General features: G+C 43.8%; 1 protein-coding gene across 5 annotated transcripts in view; it reads right to left on the bottom strand.

Moving 5' to 3' along the window:
* The window catches only part of URB2 (URB2 ribosome biogenesis homolog), a 118,118-nt gene that overhangs the window by 70,223 nt on the left and 20,452 nt on the right, over positions 1-27,443 (bottom strand). For 4 of the 5 annotated variants that reach the window (XM_036072404.2, XM_036072405.2, XM_078077692.1 and 1 more), the window contains exons 8-10: positions 26,317-26,404; positions 23,820-23,959; positions 19,748-20,223 (exon numbers count right to left, since the gene is read on the bottom strand). In XM_036072404.2, the coding sequence (XP_035928297.2) occupies positions 20,026-20,223; positions 23,820-23,959; positions 26,317-26,404 (426 nt within the window). In that variant the 3' untranslated portion in view covers positions 19,748-20,025. Of the gene's footprint in view, positions 1-19,747; positions 20,224-23,819; positions 23,960-26,316; positions 26,405-27,443 lie in introns of those variants that run through there. The other variant, XM_078077694.1, reaches the window with a different exon arrangement.

Raw genomic sequence — 27,443 nt, 5'->3', positions numbered from 1 at the left:
CTCTGTCTGTCCCAAATCCAAATTCCTAGGAAGAGACATTGAGGACAAGTCTCCATCCACAAATTCCTCAACTATGGCCTAAGTAAGGGATAATAATTGGCCTGCATTAGCTGCTTTCTCCTGGTCCAATTAACTGTAACCAGAGAGATAGGATCATCTAGCACAGACAGCTACAAAGAGCCCACCATGGCTACCATGTGGATTTGAGAGGCAAAATAGACAAACCAAGAAGTATCCACCATGGTGGGTGGGAAGCATCAGAATATAATTAATGGTACAGTGTGCTAAAGTTTGGTGGTAAGCAGAGTGCTATAGGACCATATCAGAGGGGCCCTAGAATCTGTATAGTAGGGGCAGAGAGGGAGATGCCATATTGAATACAGCAGCTACATACAAGGTTGAGCTATGTTTTTGTTTTTTCTTTTTTTTCTTTTTTAAAATATTTTAATTTAAATAAATATTAATATTTAAATTAATATTTAATTAATTTAATTAAATATATTAATATTAAGTAAATTCATATTTAAAATATTTGATTTACATATTTTTTTAAGGGATCCCTGAGTGGCTCAGTCGGTTAAGCAGCTACCTTCAGCTCAGGTCATGATCCCAGGGTCCTAGGATCGAGTCCTGTATCAGGTTCCTTGCTACTCGGAGAGCCTGCTTCTCCTCCTGCCTGCCACTCCCCTGCTTGTGCTTGCTCTCTGTCCCTCTCTCCCTCTCTCTTTGACAAATAAATAAAATCTTAAAAAATAGATTTTATTTATTTATTTGACAGAGAGAGAGAGCACAAGCAGGGGGAGTGGCAGAGAGGGAGAAGCAGACTCTCTGCTGAGCAGGGAGCCTGACACAGGGCTCAAACCCAGGACCCTGAGATCATGACCTGAGCCGAAGGCAGACACTTCACCAACTGAGCCACCCAGGCATCCCTGTTTTTTATTTTCTAAAACCAAAACCAAGGAAGACAATTATAGCAAGGTGAAGATGGGAGATACAGGCCCTGAGGTGGGTCAGAGGGAGCCGGAAGGACTCGCAGTTCCAGTTCTCAGAGCTAGTAACATGCAGATTGAACACTAAGACCAAGTCTATCCAATTCAAAAGCCCATGCTCTTTCCTCTACTCATCACTGCAACTCTTTGGGTAGAAAAATATTTTGCTAATCTGAGCCAACTATGAAAAAGAAAAGCTCTATAAAGTTATGAATTTGTTTGTTTACCAATATAATGCCTTGTTTTTATACAGTTTCTGAGAGGCATATAAAAATACATTATTTTCAAAAATTACTAATCAAACATTTACCATATGGCAGGTATGTGCTAAAGCTTTTACCTACACTATTGCATTTTATTTGCAATAACCCTTTACAGTAGGTAGTATTATTACCTCCATTTTTTTTAAAGATTTTATTTATTTAATTGACAGAGACAGAGAGATCACAAGTAGGCAGACAGGCAGGCAGGCAGGCAGAGAGAGAGGGAGAAGCAGACTTCCCGCTGAGCAGGGAGCCCGATGCGGGGCTCAATCCCAGAATGCTGCGATCATGACCTGCGCTGAAGGCAGACGCTTAACCGACTGAGCCACCCAGGCGCCCCGACCTCCATTTTTTAAAAGATTTTATTTATTTATTTGAGAGAGAGAGAGCTAGAGAGAGAGCACAAGCAGGGGGAGTGGCAGAGGGAGAGGGAGAAGTCTTCCCCACTGAGCAGGGAGCTGGAAGCAGGGCTGGATCCAAGACCCTGAGATCATGACCTGAGCTGAAGGCAGATGTTTAAGCAACTGAGCCACCCAGGCACCCCCTACCTCCATTTTTTGGATGAAAAAACTGGGATTTGAAGAATGTTTTAAGTAATTGCACAATGTGATACAGCTAATAAGAGGCAAGCTAGAATTCAAGTCAAGTTTGAGTCCTCAAGCTCTTAACTGTTAGGCTAGTTGAAAAGTCAAGGTAAAGGGAAAACATGATTAAGAAATTAAATCCTGATTATCCCCTAGAATTATATTCCACATTGTCCTGATTAGAAGCCAGGAATAAGCCAAAAGATTCCTAGTAGACAAATCAAAAAAGGAAGAACACTAGTTGTTAAGAGTCACAATATCCTTAAGATAAGTACAAATTTAGCATAGCCCCAATTTTTCTGAAACTGAGAGAATATTACCCTTGAGTCTTCATAAAGAGAATAATACTGTGTGATGTCATGGATAATGTCCTGACAACATCTTTATAGTTAATACTCATATGATGAGTTTTATAACTCATACTCTTGCAATTCACACACTTAATTGCAGTCAGCATAAAGCCAAAGAACATGTGAGTTTAGGAAGTTCTGTGTGAGGCCAAACTAATGCAGTCCAATTCACAGCTCCCCTGAAGAACTGGCTAGAAGCAAGGTGTGTGAGTGTGTGTGTGTGTACATAGATTGCACTTCCTTCAGGGAATCCTCCACACATATTTGAACAAGACTTGTACAGTGAGTCCTAGTTGGGATTTCTGAGATAAACCTGCAGTGTGGATAGTCTATGTTGCTGATTAAAAGCAGAGACCCAGAGAGAGATGTGGCTTAAAATTATGGCACCAAGAAACATTTACCTGCATGGATGGTCACCCTAGCTACATGGAATAATTTGGGTTTGATCAATATTATCGCATAAGATGTTAAAAAGCAATATTCTATGAAAATTATTTTAAGAATATGTGAAATACAAATTTATATGCCAATGCTACTTTGTGTTCCCTCGATTGTTTTGAAAATAAAGATGGTGATTCTTACTATTTAATTGCACACAGGAAAAATACATTTTAATAATCTAATAAACAATGACCAGTGTCTACAATCAGAATACAGATAGAAACAAACTGAGGGTTCTAGAGGGGAAGGGGGTGGGAGGATGGGTTAGCCTGGTGATGGGTATTAAAGAGGGCGCTCTGCATGGAGCACTGGGTGTGATGCACAAACAATGAATCATGGAACACTACATCAAAAACTAATGATGTAACGTATGGTGATTAACATAACAATAAAAAATTTAAAAAAAAATACAGATAAAAGCTAATAAGGCAGCTCCCTATTGGCATAACTTTGATCATTCGATACGAAACTGTTCTTTGAAAGATTTTCCTCTCTTCTTTATAATGGAAATAAAGTGCCTTATAAATGAAATTTTTATTAGGTATTGAAAGAAAGCAATGAAAATAAAAAAAACTCGGAATGAAGTGAAATTCTTGAGGAAGTATTAGTAGAACATACATCAAAATATATGAAGATGTCAAATAAAGTATTACTTGGAATGTCAGCCAGGTAGTAGTCTGCTTACAGCTTAAAATAGAAAACAAAATATTCAGATGTTTCTATTTAAGTTAGAAATAAGATTAGGGGCGCCTGGGTGGCTCAGTTGTTAAGCGTCTGCCTTCGGCTCAGGTCATGATCCCAGGGTCCTGGGATCAAGCCCCACATCGGGCTCCCTGCTCCGCGGGAGGCCTGCTTCCTTCTCCCACTCCCCCTGCTTGTGTTCCCTCTCTCACTGTGTCTCTCTCTGTCAAATAAATAAATAAAATCTTTAAAAAAAAAAAAAGAAAAGAAAAGAAATAAGATTAAAAATTAATATGCCTACTGCTATAAAGTGAAGAATTCACGATTTGGCTCATCAAAAAGTATCCCTGGATTTCAACATAAAAGCAAAACTATTAAGTCCACTTGAGAATCATCTATGATAGTTTTTGGTCATGAAATGATTTTCATAATACAGACTGAAATTAATGGTGGCTAAATCCAAGGACTCTGCAAAAATGGAATGTATTGAGTGTAAATCTTAATGAGAAAAAATGGGATGATAATTAGTGAAAATGGGGCTGATGTCTTTATAGAACTAATTACAGAAACCAGAAAAAGTTCCCCAAAGAAAACTGGGGACCTATACCAGCTTTTTAAAAACCACTTTGACTGCTATGATATAAGATACAGGAATTATAATATTGATGTTTAAGTTATGATGCTGATTTTAGGAAAATTCTTGAATTTCAGGATTAACTAGAATTTTACAAATTTAGTCAAAATACTCTTTCTTCTAGACTCATTCACATATTCCTCTGCAATCACAGCTGAATGGTAGGTAGGTTAATCCCCACTGCATCACTACAGTGTGAGCTCCATGAGGGCAGACTTGTCCGTTTGCCTCACTGTTGTACTTCCAGCACCTACAAGAGTATGGCACATAATTGCTGCTCAAGAAATATCTGTTAAAAGAATGAATGCTTTTGAGTGAGCAAATGATGTCATTTAGATGCAGAAGTAAATGCCTGCCAAAAGTTGGAAATAAGGTTAACCTCCAGGAATGAAACTAATAAGATATACGAAAAGACCATAGCTATCTGTAAAAAATAATCCAAAAGCTTGCCTATATATGTGAGAAGGGGGGGATTTGGGACTCCTGAGTATCATTAAGATATGGGAGATAGTATCAGGGAGTTGTGATATAAACATGACTGCATCTAGAGGGGAGGGGGGGTGGGAGGATGGGTTAGCCTGGTGATGGGTATTAAAGAGGGCACGTTCTGCATGGAACACTGGGTGTTATGCACAAACAATGAATCATGGAACACTACATCAAATACTAATGATGTAATGTATAGTGATTAACATAACAATAAAAAAAATTGAATAAAATAAATATGACTGCAACCAAAAAAATAGAAGACGAATTTTTTATATACTGCTGGAAAAAAAAATGGTGTAACCAAATAGGATCTGGGAAATAAGGGATCAGAGATGAAGAATTTTTAACTTTTCAGGGTTCCCTGGGTGGCACAGTTGATTGGGCGTATGATTCTTTATTTCGGCTCAGGTCATAGTCTCAGGGTCGTGAGATCGAGCCCTGCATCACGCTCTGCACTGCTCATGGAGCCTGCCTAAGATTCTCTCTCCCCCTCTCCCTCTGCCCCTCCCACCCTCCATGCACACACATGCTCTCTCTAAAAAAGAGAAAAAAAATTTTTTTAATTTTTCTGTTGAATTACTATATTGTACACTTGAAACTAATATAACACTGTATATTAATTATACTGGAATTAAAATAAAATAAAGATAAATAAATAAATAAATAAACAAATAAATAAAAACCAGGTTTTTGAACTATATAGCATCTAATGGTAAATAAAAACTGAGAATACAGATGTTATTTTCCTTAAATTAAAACTACACGTATCTGGAAGGAAAAATCTCAAATTATAAAAAAGATAATTTCTAAACACAAAAAATAAGAATTTTTAATTTTTCTGATTCCCTTACTAACAAGAAAGTAAGCTTTATGAGGGAAGAGATTTTTTTTTTTCTGTTTGGATGGATGGATGCATGGATGGGTAGATAGATGAAGGGACAGACAATTCTTTCATTCATTTATTCCTGCATGGAAGAATTTGTCCGTGTTAATCCAGCATGAGCCAGGAGAAAGAATCACTGAATCTGTCAGACAGAGGGCTTCTGGTCACCAGAATGACATTTGCTATTTTGGGGCAGAGATGGTTTACCCAGCTTTACCATAGCTCAGTTCAGCTAATAAACATTTATTGACTATCTACTACTGAATAGTTCTCAAATGAGATGTCAAGACTCATGGGTGTTCATTAGGATATAGATCAGTTGGCTGTGATTAAAACCAAAAATCAGTGTCCTCAGCAGCAGAGGACTGTGTTTCTCTCACACACATACATCCAGACCACACTGTGGCTCTGTTCCACGAAGTTACTCCAGGAACAGTCCGTGTGTAGTCAGGTTAGATTAAGTTATGATGCAGGAACACCACCCCGAAATCTCAATGTATTTTTCTGGTTCCTTCCCCCTGCTCATGGAGCAGCTGCTACAGGCCTGACTGTTCTCTGGCAAGCTACTTCAGGTGGTGGTGCAAGGATCTCGACTGAATCAATGTTTTTGTCAAGCACAAGGCCAAGGCGAGGCCAAGGTGCCCCCTTCCTGATGTCCTCACCACACAGCCTGAAAGGATGAACCCTTAAACCAAAGGCCAGGTGACTGCAACACAATGTTGTGGGACACCCAGTGGCGGAGCCGCTAACTGCAAACGTCGACCCTTTATTCCAAGGGGCTGCAGCAGGAAGCGAAACCACTCAGAACCCCAGAAGCAATGGGAAACTGCCTCACAACCTAGGAAGGGAGAGAGGGAGGCTTGAGCATGGGTCTGGGAGGGCTCCACACAAGCCCCCCATCCTCTCCTATTGCAGAAGGATCCAAGACATACTAGCAAGACAGATTCACTGCATGTCAAGCCTCATGTGGGGCTGTTCCCTATACCCGCAACCCCACCATCTCCACCTGCACCAGAGAAGAACACAGACTGGAAGGTTGTGTGCGCTTCGGCCCAGAAGTGAGCCTACGTCACAACTGACCACGGCTCTGCTGAACTGTCAGGAAAGGTGGGGTGCATGAGGATATCTGGTGAGCTACGGCACTCAAGATGCAGGACCCAGGCTCTTCCCCTGGTCACCGACCATCCCCAGGGCATTTGTCTTGTCTGCATGGCCAGGTTGGCTGCCCTGTAGGCAGCAGGAAAAAAAACCCATTTCCCTTCCTTTTAAGGGAATGACCCTGAAGATCCACACACTACTTCGGCTCAGAGCCCCCAGCCACATGGTTGCACGAGGTAGGCTAGGAAGTGTAGCCTTTCTCTTCAGGGGTCACATACCTGGTAAAATTCTGTCACTGTGGAAGGGAGGACAGATACCAGGGGCAGAGAGCAGAATCATTCCTAAGGTATTTTCTGGGTACTCTGGCTCCAGTAAAAGTTAAAACACTGATGTTTGTGAAGGATTTTTTTTTTGCAATTTGCAAATTGTATATCCCTCTCATTGTCTTTTGTCTTGACACGACTCTGAGTGAAGAACAAGGCATAGAGCTGCAGCTACCACATCGGGGTAAATGAGCATAGCTTTGGTGGACCCATGAACTTCACCAGGCAAGTATGCCACAGCAGGTGGAGCAGGTCAGAGAAATGCACAGAAACACCCTATATTTAGGTGGACAGGGAGTGCATCAGCCTGGGCACAGGCTCAGAGTCATGGATTAAAAAGCCATGTGTGAGACCTGCAAGCAGACTGGTATTGTCAGCATCTAAAGCACAGAGGAATGGCATGGAAAGATCTATGTGAAATAATCCTTTATGGCCATGCAGCTCCTTTTATACAAATAATATCCTTACCCAGCAAACCCCAGATGATGAACCAGCTTTCCAAAGACTCTGAAACTGGGTAAGAGCTCACTGTCTTCCTTAATAGAGCAAATCTGGTAGTCACCGTCAATGGATCTTGTCCATTGTAAATCTCCTTCAAGTTTGATGATCATGACATTCTGAGTTAGATCTGAGAACCTAGTCAATGCTGGGTTCACTGATACAATGAAGTTTCTGAAACTGCTAAGTGAATGCATGTCACCAGAACATAGGAATCCTGTTATGGGCCTGCCCAGTACAGGTAGCCCCTGGCACCACCTTAGCATTTCTGTCAAGGGCATGTGTGTTTCATGACAACAGAAGGTTAGCCTGCAATGTGTGGTCTCGTGGCTTGAATGTGCATGTATACACCAGAATGACTGCCTGCCAACTCAAAGGTGTAGGCATGTCCATACAGCCATGCATTTGAGACAGGAGGTGCTACTAAAGTCACCAAGAATCACAGAAACTCTTAGGGCAAATAAGCATAGAAATCCCCAAATGCCTTTTCCCTAGCACTCAAAAATAAGACCACCAGTATTTCTGATTTAACATCTCTGGTTTGAGATTCATATGTAAGGGGAGAAAGGGGAAGCAGATCTCCTGCCAACAGCTACAATGGAAATAAAATAATAAAACTTTACAAAAACCCAAATCAGAAATACATTTTAAATATAATCAAAGGTACCTAGTGCCCTGCCTATCAATTTTCTTAAGTGATTTTCTCGTGTTCAGTGGAAATTACAGACATAGCTATCCTCGATAAATGTGTAATTTGGATGGAGAAAAGCCCAGAGCTGGCATAAAATTCATCTCTATCAGTTGGTGTTTAGATGTTTCTAAAAAGAAGTAGAGCAGAAACAATTTTGAAGCTCCCAGAAAGTGAGCTGTTTCAAAGAGGTAGCAAATAAAAATGAAACACCTGCAAAAACCACAGAGAAACATCTGTAGCATCAAAAGCTCCCAGCCACCTGGGGGGACAGTTTGATCCCAGTAGGATTGTGTCCACTTTAAGGAACCAAAGAGTCTTTCTTTTTCTGTGTTAAAATATCCTTCATTGCTTAGAGCTAGGGATAGAAACTCAAGTCTAATGACCCAAGGGCAAGGACCACAAAGAGAACAAGGGAGGTCAAGACTTTCTTCAATTTCATTATGTATGTTATTATTGCTGGTGCTCTTATAAACCCCAACTTCTATTCTTTTAAGAGTGGCTTCAGTGTCTGCAATGAAAACCCACCAAACCCCTTCCCCATACAATGTGACTTCTCAGTATAAGTGTCCTCCTTTTGTCACTCTGTCCCAAGAGAATGGGATGATTTGTCTGATCACCTAGAGTTTCTTAAACCTTGTAATCTTAAAACATCAGCATCCCCATTTCCCATGGAAATCTCCATAAGAACCATATCTAATAATAAACCCCCCTTAGATATCCGCATTGTTCTCATCAAATACAGAACATGTTCTTCCCACCATCTAGTTCTTGCTTGTCTTTAATAATAACAGTTTCGAAGAATGCCTCATGACTTTTTCTTTCTTTTATGACACTTTTTGAAGAGTTTTACAGAGTGCCCCAAAGGTAGATGTCTCCATTCCTTGACTTTCTGAAAGTTCGGTCTAGAGCAATGCTGTCCACGAGAAATATGATGTGTGTCACACATGTAATTTAAAAAATTTTAGTAGCCACATTTTTAAGACTTTAAAACAGGTGACGTTAATTTTAATAACATACCTTATTTAACTCACTATATCTAAAATCTTATCATTTCCACACTTAATCAGTACTTTAAAAGCTATTGATGAAACAATACATGATTTTACATGATTTCTTCATAATAAGTCTTCTAAATGTGGAACACACTTTATATGTAGAACACATCTCAATAGGGACTAGTCCCATTTCAAGTGCTCAGCAGCCACACATGGCTAGCTAACGGCTACCGTGTTGAACAGTACAGCATGAACAGGGGGAGAGGGAGGAGGCCCCTGGGATGACCTCAGCCGAAGGCAGACACTTAGCTGACCGAGCCACCCAAGTGCCCCTCCATCTTTATTCTAAAGACCCAGAAGCAGTGGGATGTGAACTCAGAGAAACTATAATCTTGACTCAGGACCCTGCTGGCGAGGTCACCCACTATGACTGCAGCGAGGGCGCTGACCTACTCCCAGGACCAGACCCACTGCATCTTCTCACTTATGCAATAAGCCTTTGGTCGGTCTAATGTCTCCAGGAACTATAATGATTTTCTCCAACCACCCACAGGCAAAGGGCCAACACAAGTCATTTCAAAGACTACTGGGAAGGTTGGATTTCCACTCACTCCTCTCTAATGGGTTACGAAGTAGCGATGATGGGAACTATAAGTTACTACGTATTGAACACTCGCTGTATGCCAGACACTGTTCTGAGTGCTCTTCATAAAGGACTTAACTGAATTCTCCTAACAACTCAGTGAGGCATGTTCTAGAAGGAAAACGAGGCACAGCAGTCGTAGGTACTAAGTACAGCCTGGATAACATAATTCCTGGGCACATACTTCTCACCACTGCATGGCAAGATGGAAGGTGGCCTCCCCAGCGTTTGTTACACTGGAACGGGGGTGAAGGCACGCCTGGCCGTGAGTACCTTGGCAGCAGCCACCGCACCACACAGCCCTCTGGGGAAGGGAGGGGAGGACTGGCAGAGAGAGCATTCACACCTGTTGAACTCCTTCTATGTGCTATATTGGGTGAAGCCCTTCAAAATCCATTATCTTGTTTCAAATACACGACCACTCTAGGGGTAATTAATAATTATCTCCATTTCACAGATGAGAAAACAGGACTCAGGAAATTAAGTCACCTCCCCAGAGTCTCATAATTAAGAAGTGGTTCCTGCCACATAGTAAAAGTTAACAAATGTTTGCTAAATGAAAGCACAAGTAGTTTCATGAGTTAAAAAATAAAAAATACAGAGACTGCCATACATGCCATAAGCTAAATGTAGCTGCTTGTCAAAAGGAAGACTATGGCTCAGTGCCTGAGGCTCCCATGTCAAAACAGAGGCAGCCCTGACCACTGGGGCATGCTGGGAGCGCCTGGCAGAAGGAGGGAGTAAGCTAAGGGAAGCAATGGGAAAGAAAGGGAAAGAACCTAGGGCCAAATCCTCACATCCGAGCAGGCACAAGAAACCCAAGGCAATACCAACTACCTCCAAAAAACAAGAGTCTGGAACAAAACCTGGGGGCAGGTGGAGAGGAAAGGGGCCCCAGGAGCAGTGACTGCTCACGAAGAGGTATCTGAGCCATACTTCAAGGTGCCCAGGCTGGGGCATAGGGTCAAGTGGCACGGGAGACCCCTGGTCACTATGGAAAAGCAGGTGAGCAGAACTCCCCCCGGAGCTGAGAGAAAAAGGTGCCTGCTCTGCACGGCCACAGGATCCTGGGTATAGGCTCTGCAAGCAGAAGTCAGGTCAGATTCTGTCCCTGACTTGTTCCTTCAGCCAGGAACTTTTGGGCATTGGGCAAACTGTACACACCAGCCCAGAAAGTTAACCAGGTTAGTCAAAGAATCTGTATCGGACACCTCTTGGTCCCCCCGCAGAGCTCTGTGTACATTTCCGACTCTGGGAATTTTGAACTCTTGCAGACACGGCCTCGCCTCCTACACCACTGCTTCCCCTGATGGAGGCCTCTGCCTCAGCCCCTACCTGATGCCCACACAATGCAGAGGCAGGCCAGAGGCCAAGACAGGAACATGCCTTCCTACTAGCTCTCTCCTCTGCTTCAGGGCCTGTGTCCTCACTCCTGCTCCGGAGTGGACTCCGTAAGAAAATGAGATCACACACAGCCTCTGTCTCACAGTCTGCTTTCTGGGGAGCCCAGGCTAAGACAGAATAAATGGAAGCCACAGGCCCACTCCTCAGAAAACTTCACATATGAACTGAGGCATGAGGGCTGTGTGGCTTTGGACACGCTTGAAGGTCACCTTAAGAATGTGACCTTGGGGCACCTGGGTGGCTCAGTTGTTAAGCGTCTGCCTTCGGCTCAGGTCATGATCCCAGGGTCCTGGGATCGAGCCCCGCATCGGGCTCCCTGTTCGGCGGGAAGCCTGCTTCTCCCTCTCCCACTCCCCCTGCTTGTGTTCCCTCTCTCGCTGTGTCTCTCTCTGTCAAATAAATAAAATCTTTAAAAAAAAAAAAAAAAAGAATGTGACCTTAAGGGGCACCTGGGTGGCTCAGTTAAGCATCTGCCTTCGGCTCAGGTCATGATCTCCTTGGTCGTGGGATCGAGCCCCGCATTGAGCCCCCTGCTCAGCTGGGAGTCTGCTTCTCCCTCTCCCTCTGCCCCTCCCCCCTGCTCATGCATGCTCTCTCTCTAATAAATTAATAAAATCTTAAAAAAAAAAAAAAAAAGAACATGACCTTAAGGAGAAAAGGTAGAGGTTATGGTTTCTAAATTGAAGCACTTCTTTTTCTTATCCTTGGACACGTGCCAGGACTTCTGACTCCGGGAAAACTCAGAAGTTGGTCATGGAGAGGGGAGCTCAACATAGCACTCAGCAGCCTCAAAACATTCACCAGAAGCTAAAACCAAGCAGGAGTGAAGCAGCTGTCAAAAATTACCAAAGAACTGGATGAGGGTTTAAAACAGCTTTTGAGTTGGAAGAGGGTGTTTCTCCCCCGCTGCTCCAGCTCTTGACCAGTATCCCAATCTCAGCATACACAGTCTTTTTCCAAAATGCCCTTGGTGTTTTAGCAAGAAGCATCAAAATTGTTCAGTAAGATATAAGGTTCATTACAAAACCTTCCGTAGTCCAGAAGCCCACCCAGATCACAGTTCCTGCAGCCCTGCATGCAGCCATCCAAATCACCACACATGCCCCGCCCCCCAACTCCTGCACCAGGAAGGAAAATGCCACTGGGGTTTTGGGGCAATTTCTGTAAGTCACTTCCAACCCAGGTATCCTGAAAGGAGAAACATTTGCCCTTCTGGAGACTTTGAAAGGAACTTTTACAGTGCTCCCTCCTCTCCTCTAAGGGGGGAAGGAGAAGCCCCCTGGCCACATGCCTACATCTGCGATGAATATGCATTTAAGGGGCTGGAAGAAACCATTAGCGATCGCTGAATGCACAGCTAATGCAACAGTCTTGGACATGCATGCTAATCATTTTGACAACCCGTCAGCTGAAAACCAACAGTGGCATCCAAATGCCACCTAGAGAATCCTGAGAGACCAGCAGGCCGTTAGGTCTGTCCTGTGCCCCTGCTCCATGCAAAGGCACGGCAGACAGAGGGGATGGCTGCTTTAAATGCACTCCCACTCCTCTGAATATTTCCTCCTCTCTTCAGGGCTCCTCTGAAAAAGAGCATTTCCAGCACCCCATGCCAGAGCCAGCTGCAGGACATGTGGCCAGGAGCTTCATCAGACCATCAAATCTGGCAGAACTGTCTTCCGCCTGCTCTCAAATCTGAGTGACGACCAAAACAAGGTACCTAGCAAGCAGGTTCCAAAAAAGCTCAGCCTCTGGGACTGAAAGCAGCCCTCCTGACATGTGCTGGATTAGGGATGATGCATCTGGAAATTGTGACAACCAGGAAACTAAAACAAAGCAAAACGAAACACAATGCTAGTGCCACATTTCCCCAGTTTGATTGCAATGTAAGCTGTTGGCCTTAAGTGGAATGACGACACAATTCAGTGTCAAGCCTCAGTAACATCCCCTGCGGGAAACAGCGGCCTCTGCAGATTCCGGCCGTGAGGCTGCACACAGGGGATGCAAAACCTCATCGGCCCCTTCACTTGTTCTTTCAAATATTTATTCTACAAAGATGCATTCGTTGACATTTATAGAGGCGGGAGGGTGGAGCACAGGTTTTCAAACTGCTCTGCTGAAAACCCAGAGTTCCCAGGGGGTCTTCATTCAACAAATACGAACTGAACACCTTCTATGTGCCAGGCACTGTTCTGGGTGGGTGCTGAGATACAGCAATGAACAGCACAAACAACCCAGGTCTGTGTGGAGAGAGGACACCAAACAAGTTTAGTAAGTAAAATACATAGTAAATTGGAAAGTAATAGTAATAATAATTAGCAGTAGTAGTGATAATAGGAAAAAGTAATAAAGCAGGCAAAGGGGATAGGATGGTCAAAGCAGGGAGGGTGGGACTTTAGATTGGGTTTCTAGGGAAGGCTTCCCAGAGAGACTTTCGAGTAAAGCTCTGAAAGAAAAGGAGACGCTGGTAGTCCAGCCCATCAAGGGAGGGAGGGAAGGGAGGGGAGTACAGGGGAGAAAAATGAAGGCAGAGCCAGGGAAGTGGGGGGAGGGGGGAGGGGGTGGGGAGGAGGTGGTAAGGGAAGGGAGGGAAGGCAGATCAGAGAGGGAGGACAAGGGAGGGAGGACAGAGCAGGCTGTGCCAGGTGACCCAGTTTTTCAACTATGGTAGCCCTTTCATCTGTTCAAAATACTGATGTTCTGCATTGGTTTTTGTTTTGGAAAATTGTTCACTGCTAAAAAGAGTAGGGGTGGGGGGAGGGTTGAAAACCCACGTGCAGTACAAAGGCTTTGGCATAAGACAGTGCTGGATTCAATTCCCAGGTTGGTCACTTGTGGCCTGAGTTTCCTAGAGCTCTCACTTCTCACTCTGTGTGCGCCCAGCATGGGGAGACTTGGAGAAGGAGCAATTGGCCTAGGCTTTGGAACTTACCAGAGCACAGTGGATGGTTTCCCTGTCCCTACTATGGTTTAGGCTGCACTTGTGGGAAGCGTGGACATGGGACCTGCCTTCAAGGAATGTGCCAGCCAGTAAGCAAGTTGAGATGATGCATACAAAGGCAGCATCAGGCCATGGCGAACTAGAGAGTTCATCACCAGAAGCCATTATCTTCAGCTACAGGGACCAGGAGAAGGCAACCCCAGAATGAGGCTGCAAGCAAGGGCAGCTTTTGAACACAGGATATGAATCAGGGAGGACACTGCAGGTGGAGGGGACAGCACATACAAGGTGCAGGTTTAACAAGCAGGATGTGTTTGAGAGATGACAGAGAAATCACCTTGGTGAAGGTCCCTCCTTGACAGCTGGGAAGATCAGAGATGGAGTGTAGTCTGATCACAGACAGCTTCTAGTGCCAGGATAAAGGGTCTGTTTTTAGAAGACAAAGGGTCCTTGAAGATTTTCAAGCAAGGCGCAGCTACAATCATTAAGGCGATTTAGAACAATACATGGGATGACCGGAGGCAGCAAGAGAAAGGAGGAAAGATGGGGGCTGGTGCAGCAACACAGATGCTGGTAAAGAGAGCTCAAACCAAAGGAGTTAGACAGGAGTCTGGAGGACCCAATGTGAAAAATCCACTCTGTCCTCTCAGGCTGTCAACTCAAGAAACAAGGCAGGGTGGTTCAGTGTAGAAATTGGGCAATTTGAGGGGCGCCTGGGTGGTTCAGTCGGTTAAGCGTCTGCCTTCGGCTCAGGTCATGATCCCAGGGTCCTGGGATCGAGCCCTGCATCGGGCTCCCTGCTCCGCGGGGAGTCTGATTCTCCTCTCCCTCTGCCTGCCGCTCCCCCTGCTTGTGTGCTCTCTAATAAATAAATCTAGAAAGAAAGAAAGAAAGAAAGAAAGAGAGAGAGAGAGAAAGAAAGAAAGAAAGAAAAAGAGAAAGAGAAAGAAAGAAAGAAAGAAAGAAAGAAAGAAAGAAAGAAAGAAAGAAAGAAAGAAAGAAAGAAAGAAAGAAAGAAAGAAAGAAAGGAAGGAAGGAAGGAAGGAAGGAAGGAAGGAAGGAAGGAAGGAAGGAAAGAGAGAGAAAGAGAGAAACAAATCGGGCAATTTGAGAGAATCTTGCACAGAGGCAAGTGGTGACATCAGAGGAATGGAAGGGGGGGTGGGGGTGGGGAGAAGGTCAAAAGAGAACTGCCAAGGACTGATCCTGGGGGACACGAACATTTCAGCGTGGGAGAGAAAAAGGAGCCAGTGGAGGTAAGAAAGCATCAGAGATATGGGAGTCCCCAGAAATGGAAGAGTCAGAGAAGCTAATGGTGGGCCCAACAAACCAAAGGTGCCTCAAGACCAACAAGATCAAGGACCAACCAGACAGCCATGACATTGGGTGGTTAAAATTGATCCAATTACCTTTCACAGGGCAGTTTCAATGGGGAGGATTATCAAGATAATATCAAGATGATACAACAAACGTAAGCTACTCCTATTTGGTTGGCAGTCAAGACGGTGATTTGGGAGGATAACAGGAATAATACTCAAATTTTTTTATATTAAGGGTATTTTGTGTGTGTCTATAAACAGAAAGGAAAGTGACAGAGATTCAAGAGACAGAAGGAATATGGTGAAAAGACTGGAAACAGATTGTTTGACTCATTTCATCTGTGACACAAGCTCAAAGAGGGCTTAGAAGGAACACCAGCACACGCTGCATGTCCACAGAATACTGGACATTGAACGGTTATGTCCATTATGGAGCATCTTACAGACCACTTTCTCTTGTCCATAGATTTATGTTCTACAATCAACCAGAACTTCATACTAAAACCCTACAATAAACCCATCACCACTAACTCATAACGTCTCAAAACTATGTTGCCTCATGGATGCTTCTTCCCCTGATTAAAAAAAGAAAGGTATTTTCCTCCAAACCGGTGGACCCAGCTGAGAAGATAACAGGGTTTTGTGCAGAATCATCACCAGGATCCTATTACCCTCTCTAGCAACAAAGCTTGTCCCCCTGGAGTAGGGCAGGGGTGGGGGTGGGGGGCGCCGAACACAGGAGGATAACCAGGGGCATCTCCAGAGCTTGACAAAGTGACAACAGCCAAAGGAGGGAGATGCTAGACACACGGAAGGGAATACGGGCATGGTGGACACAGTGGCAACAGGGAATAAGCTGGGTGGAGGGACAAGAGGGCAGACTGAGACAAGGTGGCACAGAGGGGGAGGGGACATTTGCTCCTTGGAGAGACTGATGGCTGAAGGAGAGCAGAGGTGGAGACCTGGAAATGTGAGGCCAGAGTGTCAAAAGGGTCTTCACTGGGGACATTGAGGCTACAAAGGATAGCAGGAGGAAACAAGATGGGAGACTGGGGACAGAGCAGAGAGCTGGGAGCTGCAGGCATAGACGCAGCCGGCTGGCAAGGAGCCTGGAGCAGAAGCTGCTGTTGCGGATGGCAGCAGTGTCCCGAACAACAATATGGGGACGAAAGATCCCTCAGGCCCCACGGCCCAGGTGGCCGACAGAAATCACACTCATGAGAGAGACAATGGTTACCTACAGGCTGAGCAGGAAAGGAAGAACGGGAAAAGGAAAAGAGAAAGAAACTTGAGCCCCTCAGAAGGGAGAGGAGAATGAAAAAGAGAAAGGGAGAGTGTTGAGAAGACACAACAGGGAACGAAGAATCAAACCCAGGTAGGACTGCTGCCTCTGCGGTGGATTTTACGAGACTGAAAGCATAAAGATGGGAGCTTATTAGACAAAAGAGACAGGGCTGTAGCCTGGCACATGAGCAATCAATGTGAACTCTTTGGACAATTCGACCCCAACACTTCCAGGTCTGCACATGCTCTCCTTGACGTGTTTTCTTCTTAAGCCTTTTCCTTCCACAGCATCAGGCAGTTTCCAAAGCAGCAGAGAGGGTGTGGCAAGAAAGCAAAGGAGATCGTGTGGAAGGTCCGCATTTCAGGAAGGTGAAGAGGAAGACAGGCTGTTAAGACCTACCCACTGTGGTCCATGGGTGGTGGTCAAGGTCAAGGCTGGGAAGGGGACAGTTTGCAGTGTCTCCTCTACCAGCCAGCACCTCCCCAGTGGCTCCTGCAAAGTCCCATCCCAGACAGTGCCCCCCCGCCACCCCCCCCCCCCCCCCCCCCCGCCACAATTAAGCCTCCTCTATCCCAACTTCCCCCACATTGGCCCCTCCCTTCAGGTGCCTTATCTCTGCCCAAACCAGTCTGACAAGTGACTTCAGAGCAGGCCTCCCTAAAAGCCCCTCCCCTTCCATCAGGTAGGTCTCAGTTCAAATGTCACCTCCCCAGGATGGCCTCCTCCCCACCAGCCCCTGAACTTGTTTTCTCTGCTTCCCATCCCTGTGACCACACCCCCGGATGATCGTGCCTATCTGATTGCTGGCTCCTTGTCCACATCCCCTGCCAGAAAGCAAGCTCTATGAAGGCCAGGAGTATGGCCCCAGCACTTGGCAGAATACGGAAGAAAGTGATGCGCACTTGTGAAATGAATGTACAGCCAGGGCCCTACAGTACAGAGGCGTTTGGTGCCACGGCGGATCCGATGAGGTCCTGCTCAAGTCTTTCACTGTCACCCTGAAAGCCTCCCGCTCTGCCCTGCAGACACCTAGCCTGGGCCAGGTCTCACTGCCCGTGAGATCTACTCCAATCAAATGAAAATACAGAGCATAGCTGCCCTTGTTACCACTAAAAGAAAAGTCTCCTCTTCCCCATTAATCAGCAAAATAGAGTTGAAAATTATTCTTTCCTGAGGGAGGTTTAGAGTTCCCCGAGCAATGACGGTGAGGAGAGGGCACAGCGTTTCTCAGGAACAGGCATACTGCAGAACTGTGCAGGAAGGCCACAGGGCTGATAGCCTTCTTTCCCTCGTTCCCCTCGTTCCAGGGAGCACTTTATACACAGGTGTCTGCGCTGGCTTCGATGAGGCACGGGAGGGGCCCTCAGTTGCGGCCCGCAGTGCCACCGTGAGGACGCCCGGGGAACTGCTCCGTGTTGGTCTGCACTCCGTGAACATTCCCGAGGCAGGAGAAAACCAATTACTGCTAATCTCTGGCCACGGTGGGCTCCTGGCAGAAAAAAATAGTTACAACTTCATGAGGGAATTCTGAGACCAGCGACCCTCCTGTCTGGGCATTTGACCAAAACGGTAAAACCAAGAACATGGTTTTAATTCCAGCTTTGTTTACAGCCTGTGTCCTTGAAAGGTCACCTGCTTGCCCCAACATACCATCTCCAGGTGTGAACAAGAAATAACATCATCAACCTCTCTTACAGTTAGAGGATTCTTCAGGGAATGGGGCACAGAAACAAAATCTCATCAATACAGCATATTAAGCAAAAAGATGCCAGACCACCTGAATCCACTTTGGGTTACCAGAGCTTAGAAACCCCTACACACATACTGTCTAGACAGAGGGAAGGAAACGGATCAAGCATGTAGCATGCAAAGCAGAACCATCTCCTCAACTCAGTCAGCCGATGCAAGAAACAAAATCAAATCTGGGGCATGAAAAATGAGCTATTTCTCTTAGGTAGCCAAAAAAATCCATTTTATATTGTCTGTTCCAATTATACGTGCTTGAAAAAGTAGGGTAAAAACAAGCCTTTTGTTTAGGTATGATCCTTCAAATAATTTAAGTCTGTACTTCAGGAGAATTCCAACATAAATTCCACAAACATAGTGCGTAAGAAAAATATTCCAATTGAGAAACAGGTTAATATTACATAAGAAACCTAATTACATAAATATAATTTATGTAAGAAATAAAAATGGTGACTATGAAAAACGTATAATCTCCAGCTAACTAAAGAAATTCAAGACAAAATAACATTTCTCTATCAAGGAAACATAACACCAAGAGAATCAATTAAAGTTGATTCACTGGTGAGAAAATAAACTAGTACACTTTCTAGAAGGTAATTTGGTAATATTTCTATAAATCCTTAAAACTGCATAGGATTTTTTGACAAACTATACAGTTATGGGAGTTCATCTTATGGAAGTAAAGATAGAAGGAAAGAGTCAGTTGCAAGCACCATGTGTAAAAGGAAGTTTGGAAAGATCCCGACGTCTAACCATGGGAGATTTATTAAACAGCTGTAACTACTCAATGGATGACTATGCAGCCATTAAAAAGTATGTCAAATGTCTTTATGGACGCAAAGACGTTACTGCAGTATTACATAGGAAAAAGCTAAGTAACTAAAACAAAACAAAAATGCATTTAAGATCCAATTTGGCAACTATGTATTTACTTATATGTGTATCTAGACAGATAAATAGCTGCGCAGCAAAGAGATGGAAACAAGGTACTCAAGATGATAGAGGCTCTCCGTGTAGCTGATACTAGGGGTGTTTTGTTAAATTTTTTCATTTTTATTTTCTGAGATTACTACAATAAAATATACTGCTTAAGTAACTAAAAAAAGAGTATTTCTTAGACTGAAAAAAAAAAAAACAATTCCAAAATAAACTTGAGAGAGCTAAAGCAGGAAGAGCAGAGCAGGCAGGATAATGGAGCACTGAAGAGGTGGACCCACATCACACAGGCTGCCCACCTCTGCCCCGGAGAATGCACCTCAGTGTCTCAAAGCTCTAACTGTCCCCAGCCCCCATCAGAAGGTATACTTGGAGGGAAGGTAGAGCAAGTGACATTTCAAGAACACTGCCCATGTTACTTGGAGAATATAAAAGGCAAAGATATTTAAATGGGATTTAATTATATAGCCATGCACCTAGGTAGTTTCCCCCTGGGAGAAGAGACACCAAACCACTGGATGACAGAGTCAAGAATTACATTTGGAACGGCCACAAGAGAGATTCAGCAATTTTTTTTATTAAATTCACCTTACTCTGGGGTCAATTATCAGGATTCTATTTGCAATACATACTGCTTAAAAAGATATGTTAAAAAATATTCAGTATGAAAAACATGGCTATAAAATACAGTATACATTATATAAACGCAAAGTGTATTCCACATATCTCAACATCACAAATTAGAACACCTTCAGTCTCTCCTTCTCCAGCTCTTTTGGACCAGAGAGTCAAAGCCACTCCACAGTAACGCCAGCAGCACTTCCGGAACACAGCCTCAAACCGTGTATCTTCTCTCTCCTTCATGTTTCGCCTTGTGGTATTTCACATAATCATTGTACAGCTCCTTAAAGATGTCTCTCACCCCTGGCTGCAGGGAGACCCGCAGGAACTGGACGTCCGGCTCAATGCAGAGGTCCAGGATGAGGTAAATGCCCTCCTGCAGAAGGCCCTTCACCGCCGGATACAAGGTGACCTGTCAAAGGACACGCCCTCTGTGAGAGCAAACACACAGACCAAGCCCTCCGAAGACCTGACAAGGAGTTTCAAGTTCGGCCCCCAACTTGAGAAAAGACATCCCTTTTAAATTACCATTTTGCACAGAAATAAATATTTGTATCTTAAAAGTTTGTGTTTTAGGGAAATAAAAGCCAACTCGAGTGACAAAAGCCTGGAATAAAACCTCACAAAATCACAGGGGTAGCTCTGCTATTTGGTGAATGATGCCTAGCAGGGGCATTTAAAAACTGGAATCTTTAAACTTACAAATCTTATGAGAGCCACCTGCACACTGTGCCAAATCCTTCACCATGACCAATCGCATGGGAAGCTGCACTAACATGGGATAAGGACAGCAATGTTCACTGTGACTGACTCCCCCCGCCCCCTGCCAGCAAGGCAGGCGGCCGGGTGGGCTCCGACACTCCGCAAACGGATCTTTGATAGGCCTATATTAGTAATTAGATCATATCATATCCAAACAAATCAGATGTGATTTATGATTACACTTAATACATCTTTTTATTTCTATCAACAACAGCTCAATGGGACCTGAATTTCTAACTGCCCCTGAATGGCTGAATCGGTTCTTGAGACTAGAGATGTCTTTCTTCCCTTTCTCTCTTCTGGGTTAACTAAAACCTGGGGAACAGAAGGAAGAGTGGGCAGTCTGGCTCCAGCTGGGCTGTACTGGTGGATATTGCGCACAGACTTTCAGATCAGAGATTCAGACTACTGTCTAGACAAAAAGACCAACAGAGCAGGCTCTACACGCATCTGCCACAACCATTCAGGTTGCAGCTGAACCTGGCACTGAACCGTCTGAATACCCCAGGAGCTGAAACCAAAAAGCAACTGGAAGGTTCCGGCAGACAGGCCAGGGATTTGGCAGATTCTTTATTAATGTCTTAAGGGCCTACAAGAGTGAAAGCCCCTCTGCAAACACATAGCTTCTGGGGAGGATATATGGCATTCACTCGGAGAAGTCGGATTCACCAAAGCAACCCCTGGGAGGCCTGTACCTAGAGAGGCAGTCTGTTTCTGTCACTAAGATGGTGCTGTTTCTCAGTTACGGTCATTTTCACATGAGAGCTCAAAAAATTTCTGACAATCATCTTAAGTTTTACTGTTTATAGATGATAAGAACACTCAAGGACTGAAGGTGGAACTGTCTGTGATTTCAGTGAAAGGCATTAGAGAAGGAAGGAAAAATAAAACAAAACAAAAAAACAAATATGTCCTGAATCTTACCAGCCAAGTGAGGACCCTGTAAGCTGACCACTCATTTATTCATCTAATCAGCACTCACTAAACAGATAACTCCACTTCCAAGAGCAAAGGAGCGGAAGTAACTGTCTCAATGACAGCATGGAGAGCTGAAGCCCGCCAGTCAGAGGCCAGGGCCCACGAGCTCCACCATTCCCTCACACGGGGGCTCCTCAGTCGAAGGACGGCGCCGAGCACACAGCCCTGCTGGGTCACAGGAAGGCCTGCAGTATCTGGCCTACACAACCACTGTGCATCTTTATGTTTCAGCCCACTTATTTATAAAACAAAGGGGAAAAACTCAGTTTCTATGACACTAAGATCACCGACCGACGAATGAAAAGATCTCTAAGCAGCATAAAAGGACCTTACACAGGATAGGCAGTATAAACTATTTACTCTAGGCTGTCAACATAGATAGATGTAAGTTTGATCTATGGATGAAAGAGACCAGTGCCCAGGATTTCCCCTGGCACATCCCCACCGTGACACATTACTGCATGGAGGGTACAAGGTCTGTAGTAGTCACTGCGTGTCCTGCCTGATGTGGTCTCACCAGGTCACTGCCAGACCTTCACCCATACCCACTCCACAGGACTACCAGGAGATTGCAAAGGAGATTCACTTAGCTATCTAGCATTTAATTAAACTTACAAATGTCTTTCCGGTCTGGAAATATTTCCAGTTCTCAGGAGAAGCCTCTAATACATATGGAATATTTTCTTCATTACTGAGTTAAAAAACAAATGAAAGATAAAACATAGACTCTTGCCAATGAATTCTGGGATGCTACAGCCTTAGATAATTCCCAAGGCCTTTGACTTGCAAGATTAAAAATAAAAAAATAACTGAGAAGCATAAATTAGACATGAATAATGAAGCCAGGAAACCAGAGACTTTTCATAAAATAAATCTCAGAATAATAGTTAGTGACTTTAAGGGTTCAAATTATCACCTCTCTTCTTGGCCCTTAGTTAAGTGATATTACTATCTCTCATTTTATTTTTCACTGAAACACAAAATAATGCCAGCTTTTCTTTCAGCAAAGGCTTACATATCAATGACTTGAGTGCCTGTGAAATACCAAGATTCTATAAAAACGCTAAGAAATTCCAAGGAAACCAAACACGAAGCCCATCTTTCATTCAAAGGCTGACCTGAAGGGGTCCTCACATGTTGCCCCCACCCCTCCACACACCATGCCTTGTGAGGACCCCGTGCATACCCACGGGGCAGGGTGCATCCTACAGCCCCCCCACCCCCACCCCAGCCCTCTCAAACGCAGCCAAGTGCCCACCCACATGACAGGCATCTGCACTGGCTGAGGCAAGCAGGGCCAGCATGCCTGAAAATTATTTAAGAGTTCTAGATTCATCCTGAAAGAGGGTCAGAATGAAAATGGATGCAACACCAGATTTTCTGAGAAAGCTCATTCAGCTCAATCTCCCTTGAGAAATCTCTTAACGTAACAAGTTTACCAGCGGTTTTAACATTATTCTTACAAGATTTACAAAGGAGGGCTATTCTACTGAGAGCAACATAAACAACACAGATGTATATATCTACACCTGCAAAAGTAGATACACACAGAAACATACTGTACTCTAAGCCTCTGACATTCAATTTAAACCAAGTAAGATATGAAGTCTTCACTTCAGGGGTCACACAGGGTCTTGTGGAATTTTGGAAATAACATGCTAACATTCCAAAGTGAGACCACTGCTGAACAATGAATTAATTATCCAGAATATGAAATCAAAGAGTCAGGTTAAATAGGACAAAGATACTTTTGTTTAAAGGAGCTGAATGAATCTGCCAGTATCTCTACCACGTCATCTACTTTGAGTGTCTGAGAGCAGTTGACTCACATGCACCATGCACTCCAAGAGGATAAACCAAGGAACTCCTGCTGTTGGGGGTCCCAAGACCCTTCTTCCTCGTCACCATTAAGCCTAGCCCTAGAAGAGCTCCTGTTCTTAAACCTGGGAAGCATTTCAGCTCGCTCATTACTCCAGAAACTGACTAAAACAGGCCCCAGAGCTTGTGCTGCAGCAAGAAGGGAGAGTTGGCCGTCACGGAGCGCCTTCTAGGTACCAGGCACCACCAGCCCTTTGAATGTCGCCTCACTCAGTCATCCTGCTAACCCTGCAGGGCTGCTGCGGAATCCTGCAGATGGGCAGGACAGCCTGCTACGATGCATGGTTCGGGACCATCAGGCCCAAGATATCGCATGCCACTATGGTTGAGAAGCCCTGCTACCAAGGACTACAAATGAAAGCACTTGGTGAGACGGGGCAAGCTGTTTACCTTCTGCACCTCCGTGACATACTGGGCCACCATAAAGGGGGAAAACACCGTGAACTCTTCGGCCCGAGCTGCAATGTGGCTGTACATCCTTTCCACCAGGCGGGCACACTCAAGGACCACCGACAGATCATCTGTGCTTCCTGTGGAAGCAAAGTGTTTCCAAACTGATTAGTCCAAAACCCATGCATTTTAACCCTTCTAACTTTATACATTTAATACAGCTGAAAATTATTCAAGTCTTCCCTTTTTCCCAGACTCATTAATTGTCTTATTCCACAGACAGAATGAGGGAGAGATGTCCAAATATCTATCTGTATTACAAAGAAAAGAACACTTAAAATACTCGAATACGTGTGTTTTTTAGGAGTCTAGAAGAATCAAAAATTTTAAGATGAAATCTATGATTGCTCTGTATTTTAAAAAAAGGTGGAGGTGTATAAGAAAGGTTTAAATTAGAAAATTATCTTTAAAAAATATGGTTTTTTACATCATAGGACTTTAAAGATAAGATGGCCTAATTATACCTTTGCCTCCTTATGTTTCAGATATCATGCAGGCAGACAGATATAAGACTCAGATATAAGACTTCTTAAAACCTTGAATATATAAACATGTTACATACATGCAATTTTTCTAGATACAATATAATTTTATGAAATTATATAAATTTCTAATATTCACTGGACATTTCAACAGGCAAGTACTTTAGTGAAGCACTTGAATATCTACTCTGTACCATTTCTTCCCTCTTTTCAGAGTGCTCAGCACATATATGCAGTTCAGTGAATACCTGGCATTTATTATTTCAGCTACACAGTTAATGTGTGGTTATTAAGAGTGCATTAGATACCAATAAGAAGAGTAAACAGTTAAAACTCTACTCAGTTAAGCTATGAACACATCAGAGAACCGAGTCTTGGCAGATGGGAGGTAACTGAGCTGCACCAACATGGACACAGCAGAGCCACGCTCGTGAAACATGCCCCCACACTCCCTCAGGACACACGACAAAGGACACGTGTACGACTACACGCGGGACATGCCTGTGGCAGCGTGTGACAAGGGCTCTGCTCCCCCACTGCTCAGCAAGGGCTGGACCAGAGCCTTCCCTACACTGCCATTTCCCATCTCCTGTCCAGGCAGACATCACTAGTAAAAACAGGGATTCTTCTTGCTGAGCTCAAACAGGACCACGACCTTAGGGGCCTCAACACAATGCTACAGCTAACCACCACCAACTGACCAAGGCTAGCTTGGGAGATGGAACCTGTTTCCCTACCCTGTTCCTAAACATAGTCACAATTTTACACTGACACCAATATTACATCGCTCTGCACCAGGCCTGGGAGAAAGCAAAAGACCTCATTGTGCCACTGACTGATCTCAAAACCAGGCAGAATAATTTGGGAATTATAGTCCAGTGTTAACTATACCTTTTCTCTTTTCTCAATAGTTACTTGGTTTAAGTAGCATAAATCTACAAGTCCGAACCCATCAAAGTGGTTCACTCAGCGGGGAGGGGGGCTGAGTACCACTCATATGTTTCCAGTTAGTCCAGAACTGCTGCCACAGGCTCTTCCTGGACACCCTCCAAGTTGAGTTATAAAGCCCTCCTTGTTGGTCCCAGAGCATTCCATCAGGTACCACGCTATGCAAATTTGAAACAGCACAATATAGACCACCTCAATTTATATGCAAATTTTTAAATAATGAGACTCTCCCCCAAATTAGAAATTTAGCAAGAATCAACAACCTTCAAGGCTGAAAACAAGCTGTACACATAATTTATGCTATCACCATATGGCAGCTCACTTCATTGGTAAACAAACACAACCTTGCCAAGATAAGACTGAAATGATGACTTGCCAGACCTCATCCCTTTAATAAAATGAAATAGCTCTGTAACTGCCCGTTCTTCTTTAATTTCCCCATCAAACTAGGAACTCCTTTAGGGCAAGAACGGAATTGTCACTTTATTATTTTTTTTATTTTTATTTTTTTAAAGATTTTATTTATTTATTTATTTGACAGACAGACACAGCGAGAGAGGGAACACAAGCAGGGGGAGTGGGAGAGGGAGATGCAGGCTTACTGCCAAGCAGGGAGCCCGATGCGGGTCTTGATCCCAGGACCCTGAGTCGAAGGCAGACGCTTAACGACTGAGCCACCCAGGCACCCCTTGTCACTTTATAACCCCTCTACATGAGAATAAACATTTCCTGAATCTAGATACTTCACCCCCCCCCCCCCCAGGAAAAGAACTATTCAATTAGAAAATCACAAATGCACTCACTGTTTTGGACATAGCAAAAAAAAAAAAAAAATGGTGACAGCTTGAAATTTTTTAGAAAATTATTTTGGGTATTCATTTAATGATCTGAACATTTCTTACTTAAACTCAACTGAGTGGTTTTATTTTCTGTAACATAGGAGGCCGGAGACATCACAAGATAAACACATTTGAAATCATGTATGTGATACTGTTACTTTGAATTACCTTTGTCTTTCTGCCTCCCTTCGTGCATAACTGAAAACACCAATCTATTGAAACAGTTCAAGAAGGAAGGAATGGCTTTCAGCATCACCTGTAATAATAATAGAAAAAAAGAATATAAAAACATGTAATTGCTTATTTCAAGTTCTACTTTATTTTTTTAAACTTTTATTTAGGGGCGCCTGGGTGGCTCAGTCGTTAAGTGTCTGCCTTCGGCTCAGGTCATGGTCCCAGAAGTTCTGGGATTGAGCCCCACATCGGGCTCCCTGCTCAGCGGGAAGCCTGCTTGTCCCTCTCCCACTCCCCCTGCTTGTGTTCTCTCTCTCACTGTCTCTCTCTGTCAAATAAATAAAAATCTAAAAAAAATAAATAAACTCTTATTTAAATTTAATTAATTAACATATAATGTATTATTGGTTTCAGAAGTACAGGCCTGTGATTCATCAGTCTCATATAATACCCAGTGCTCATTACATCACATGCCCTCCTTAATGCCCATCACCCAGTTACCCCATCCCTCCACCTCCCTCCCCTCCAGCAACCCTCAGTTTGTTTCCTATGATTAGGAGTCTCTTGGTTTGTCTCTACTTTAAAGGAGAGCATGTTTATTTCCTGCTTAACCATATCTATCAGGATGCTCAAAACAGCGTGGCAACTTCTTTTTGCCTGAACTTTCTAGGGAAATAGCTCACCCACCTTACTTGACTCTTTAACATTTGTTTTAATGGTTTGGGATAGGGCTTCTAACTTTAGGAATCTAATGGAGTGATCTCAGTTTAGAATCCACTTAATCTGTTACTATAAGCTGTTACCAGTGCATTCTGGAAATGGGTAGAAATAAATAACAGAAGCAACAATAGCAACATATTCAAGTGTAACTGGCATTAGAAAGAGGTTACATAAAGCAAATCCATTTAAAAGAAGGACCCAAACTTCTCATTTTTTAGTGATGAAAAGGTCTGGTTGGGTTTTATCTTGAAGAATAATATGAAAATTTTAAAACATGTTTCTTTTATATGCAACCACCTTTTAGATCATGATCAAAACAACACACTACCCAATAAAGCAGCCATGAGCTACATGAGGTTACTTTAACTAACTAAAATTCAGTTCCTAGTCATACAGCTTCT

This window comes from Halichoerus grypus, chromosome 7 (assembly GCF_964656455.1).
Source record: "Halichoerus grypus chromosome 7, mHalGry1.hap1.1, whole genome shotgun sequence".
Classification (NCBI taxonomy): Eukaryota; Metazoa; Chordata; class Mammalia; order Carnivora; family Phocidae; genus Halichoerus; species Halichoerus grypus.
The sequence above is the reverse complement of the archived record's forward strand: the minus strand, read 5'-3'. Positions and strand labels throughout refer to the sequence as shown.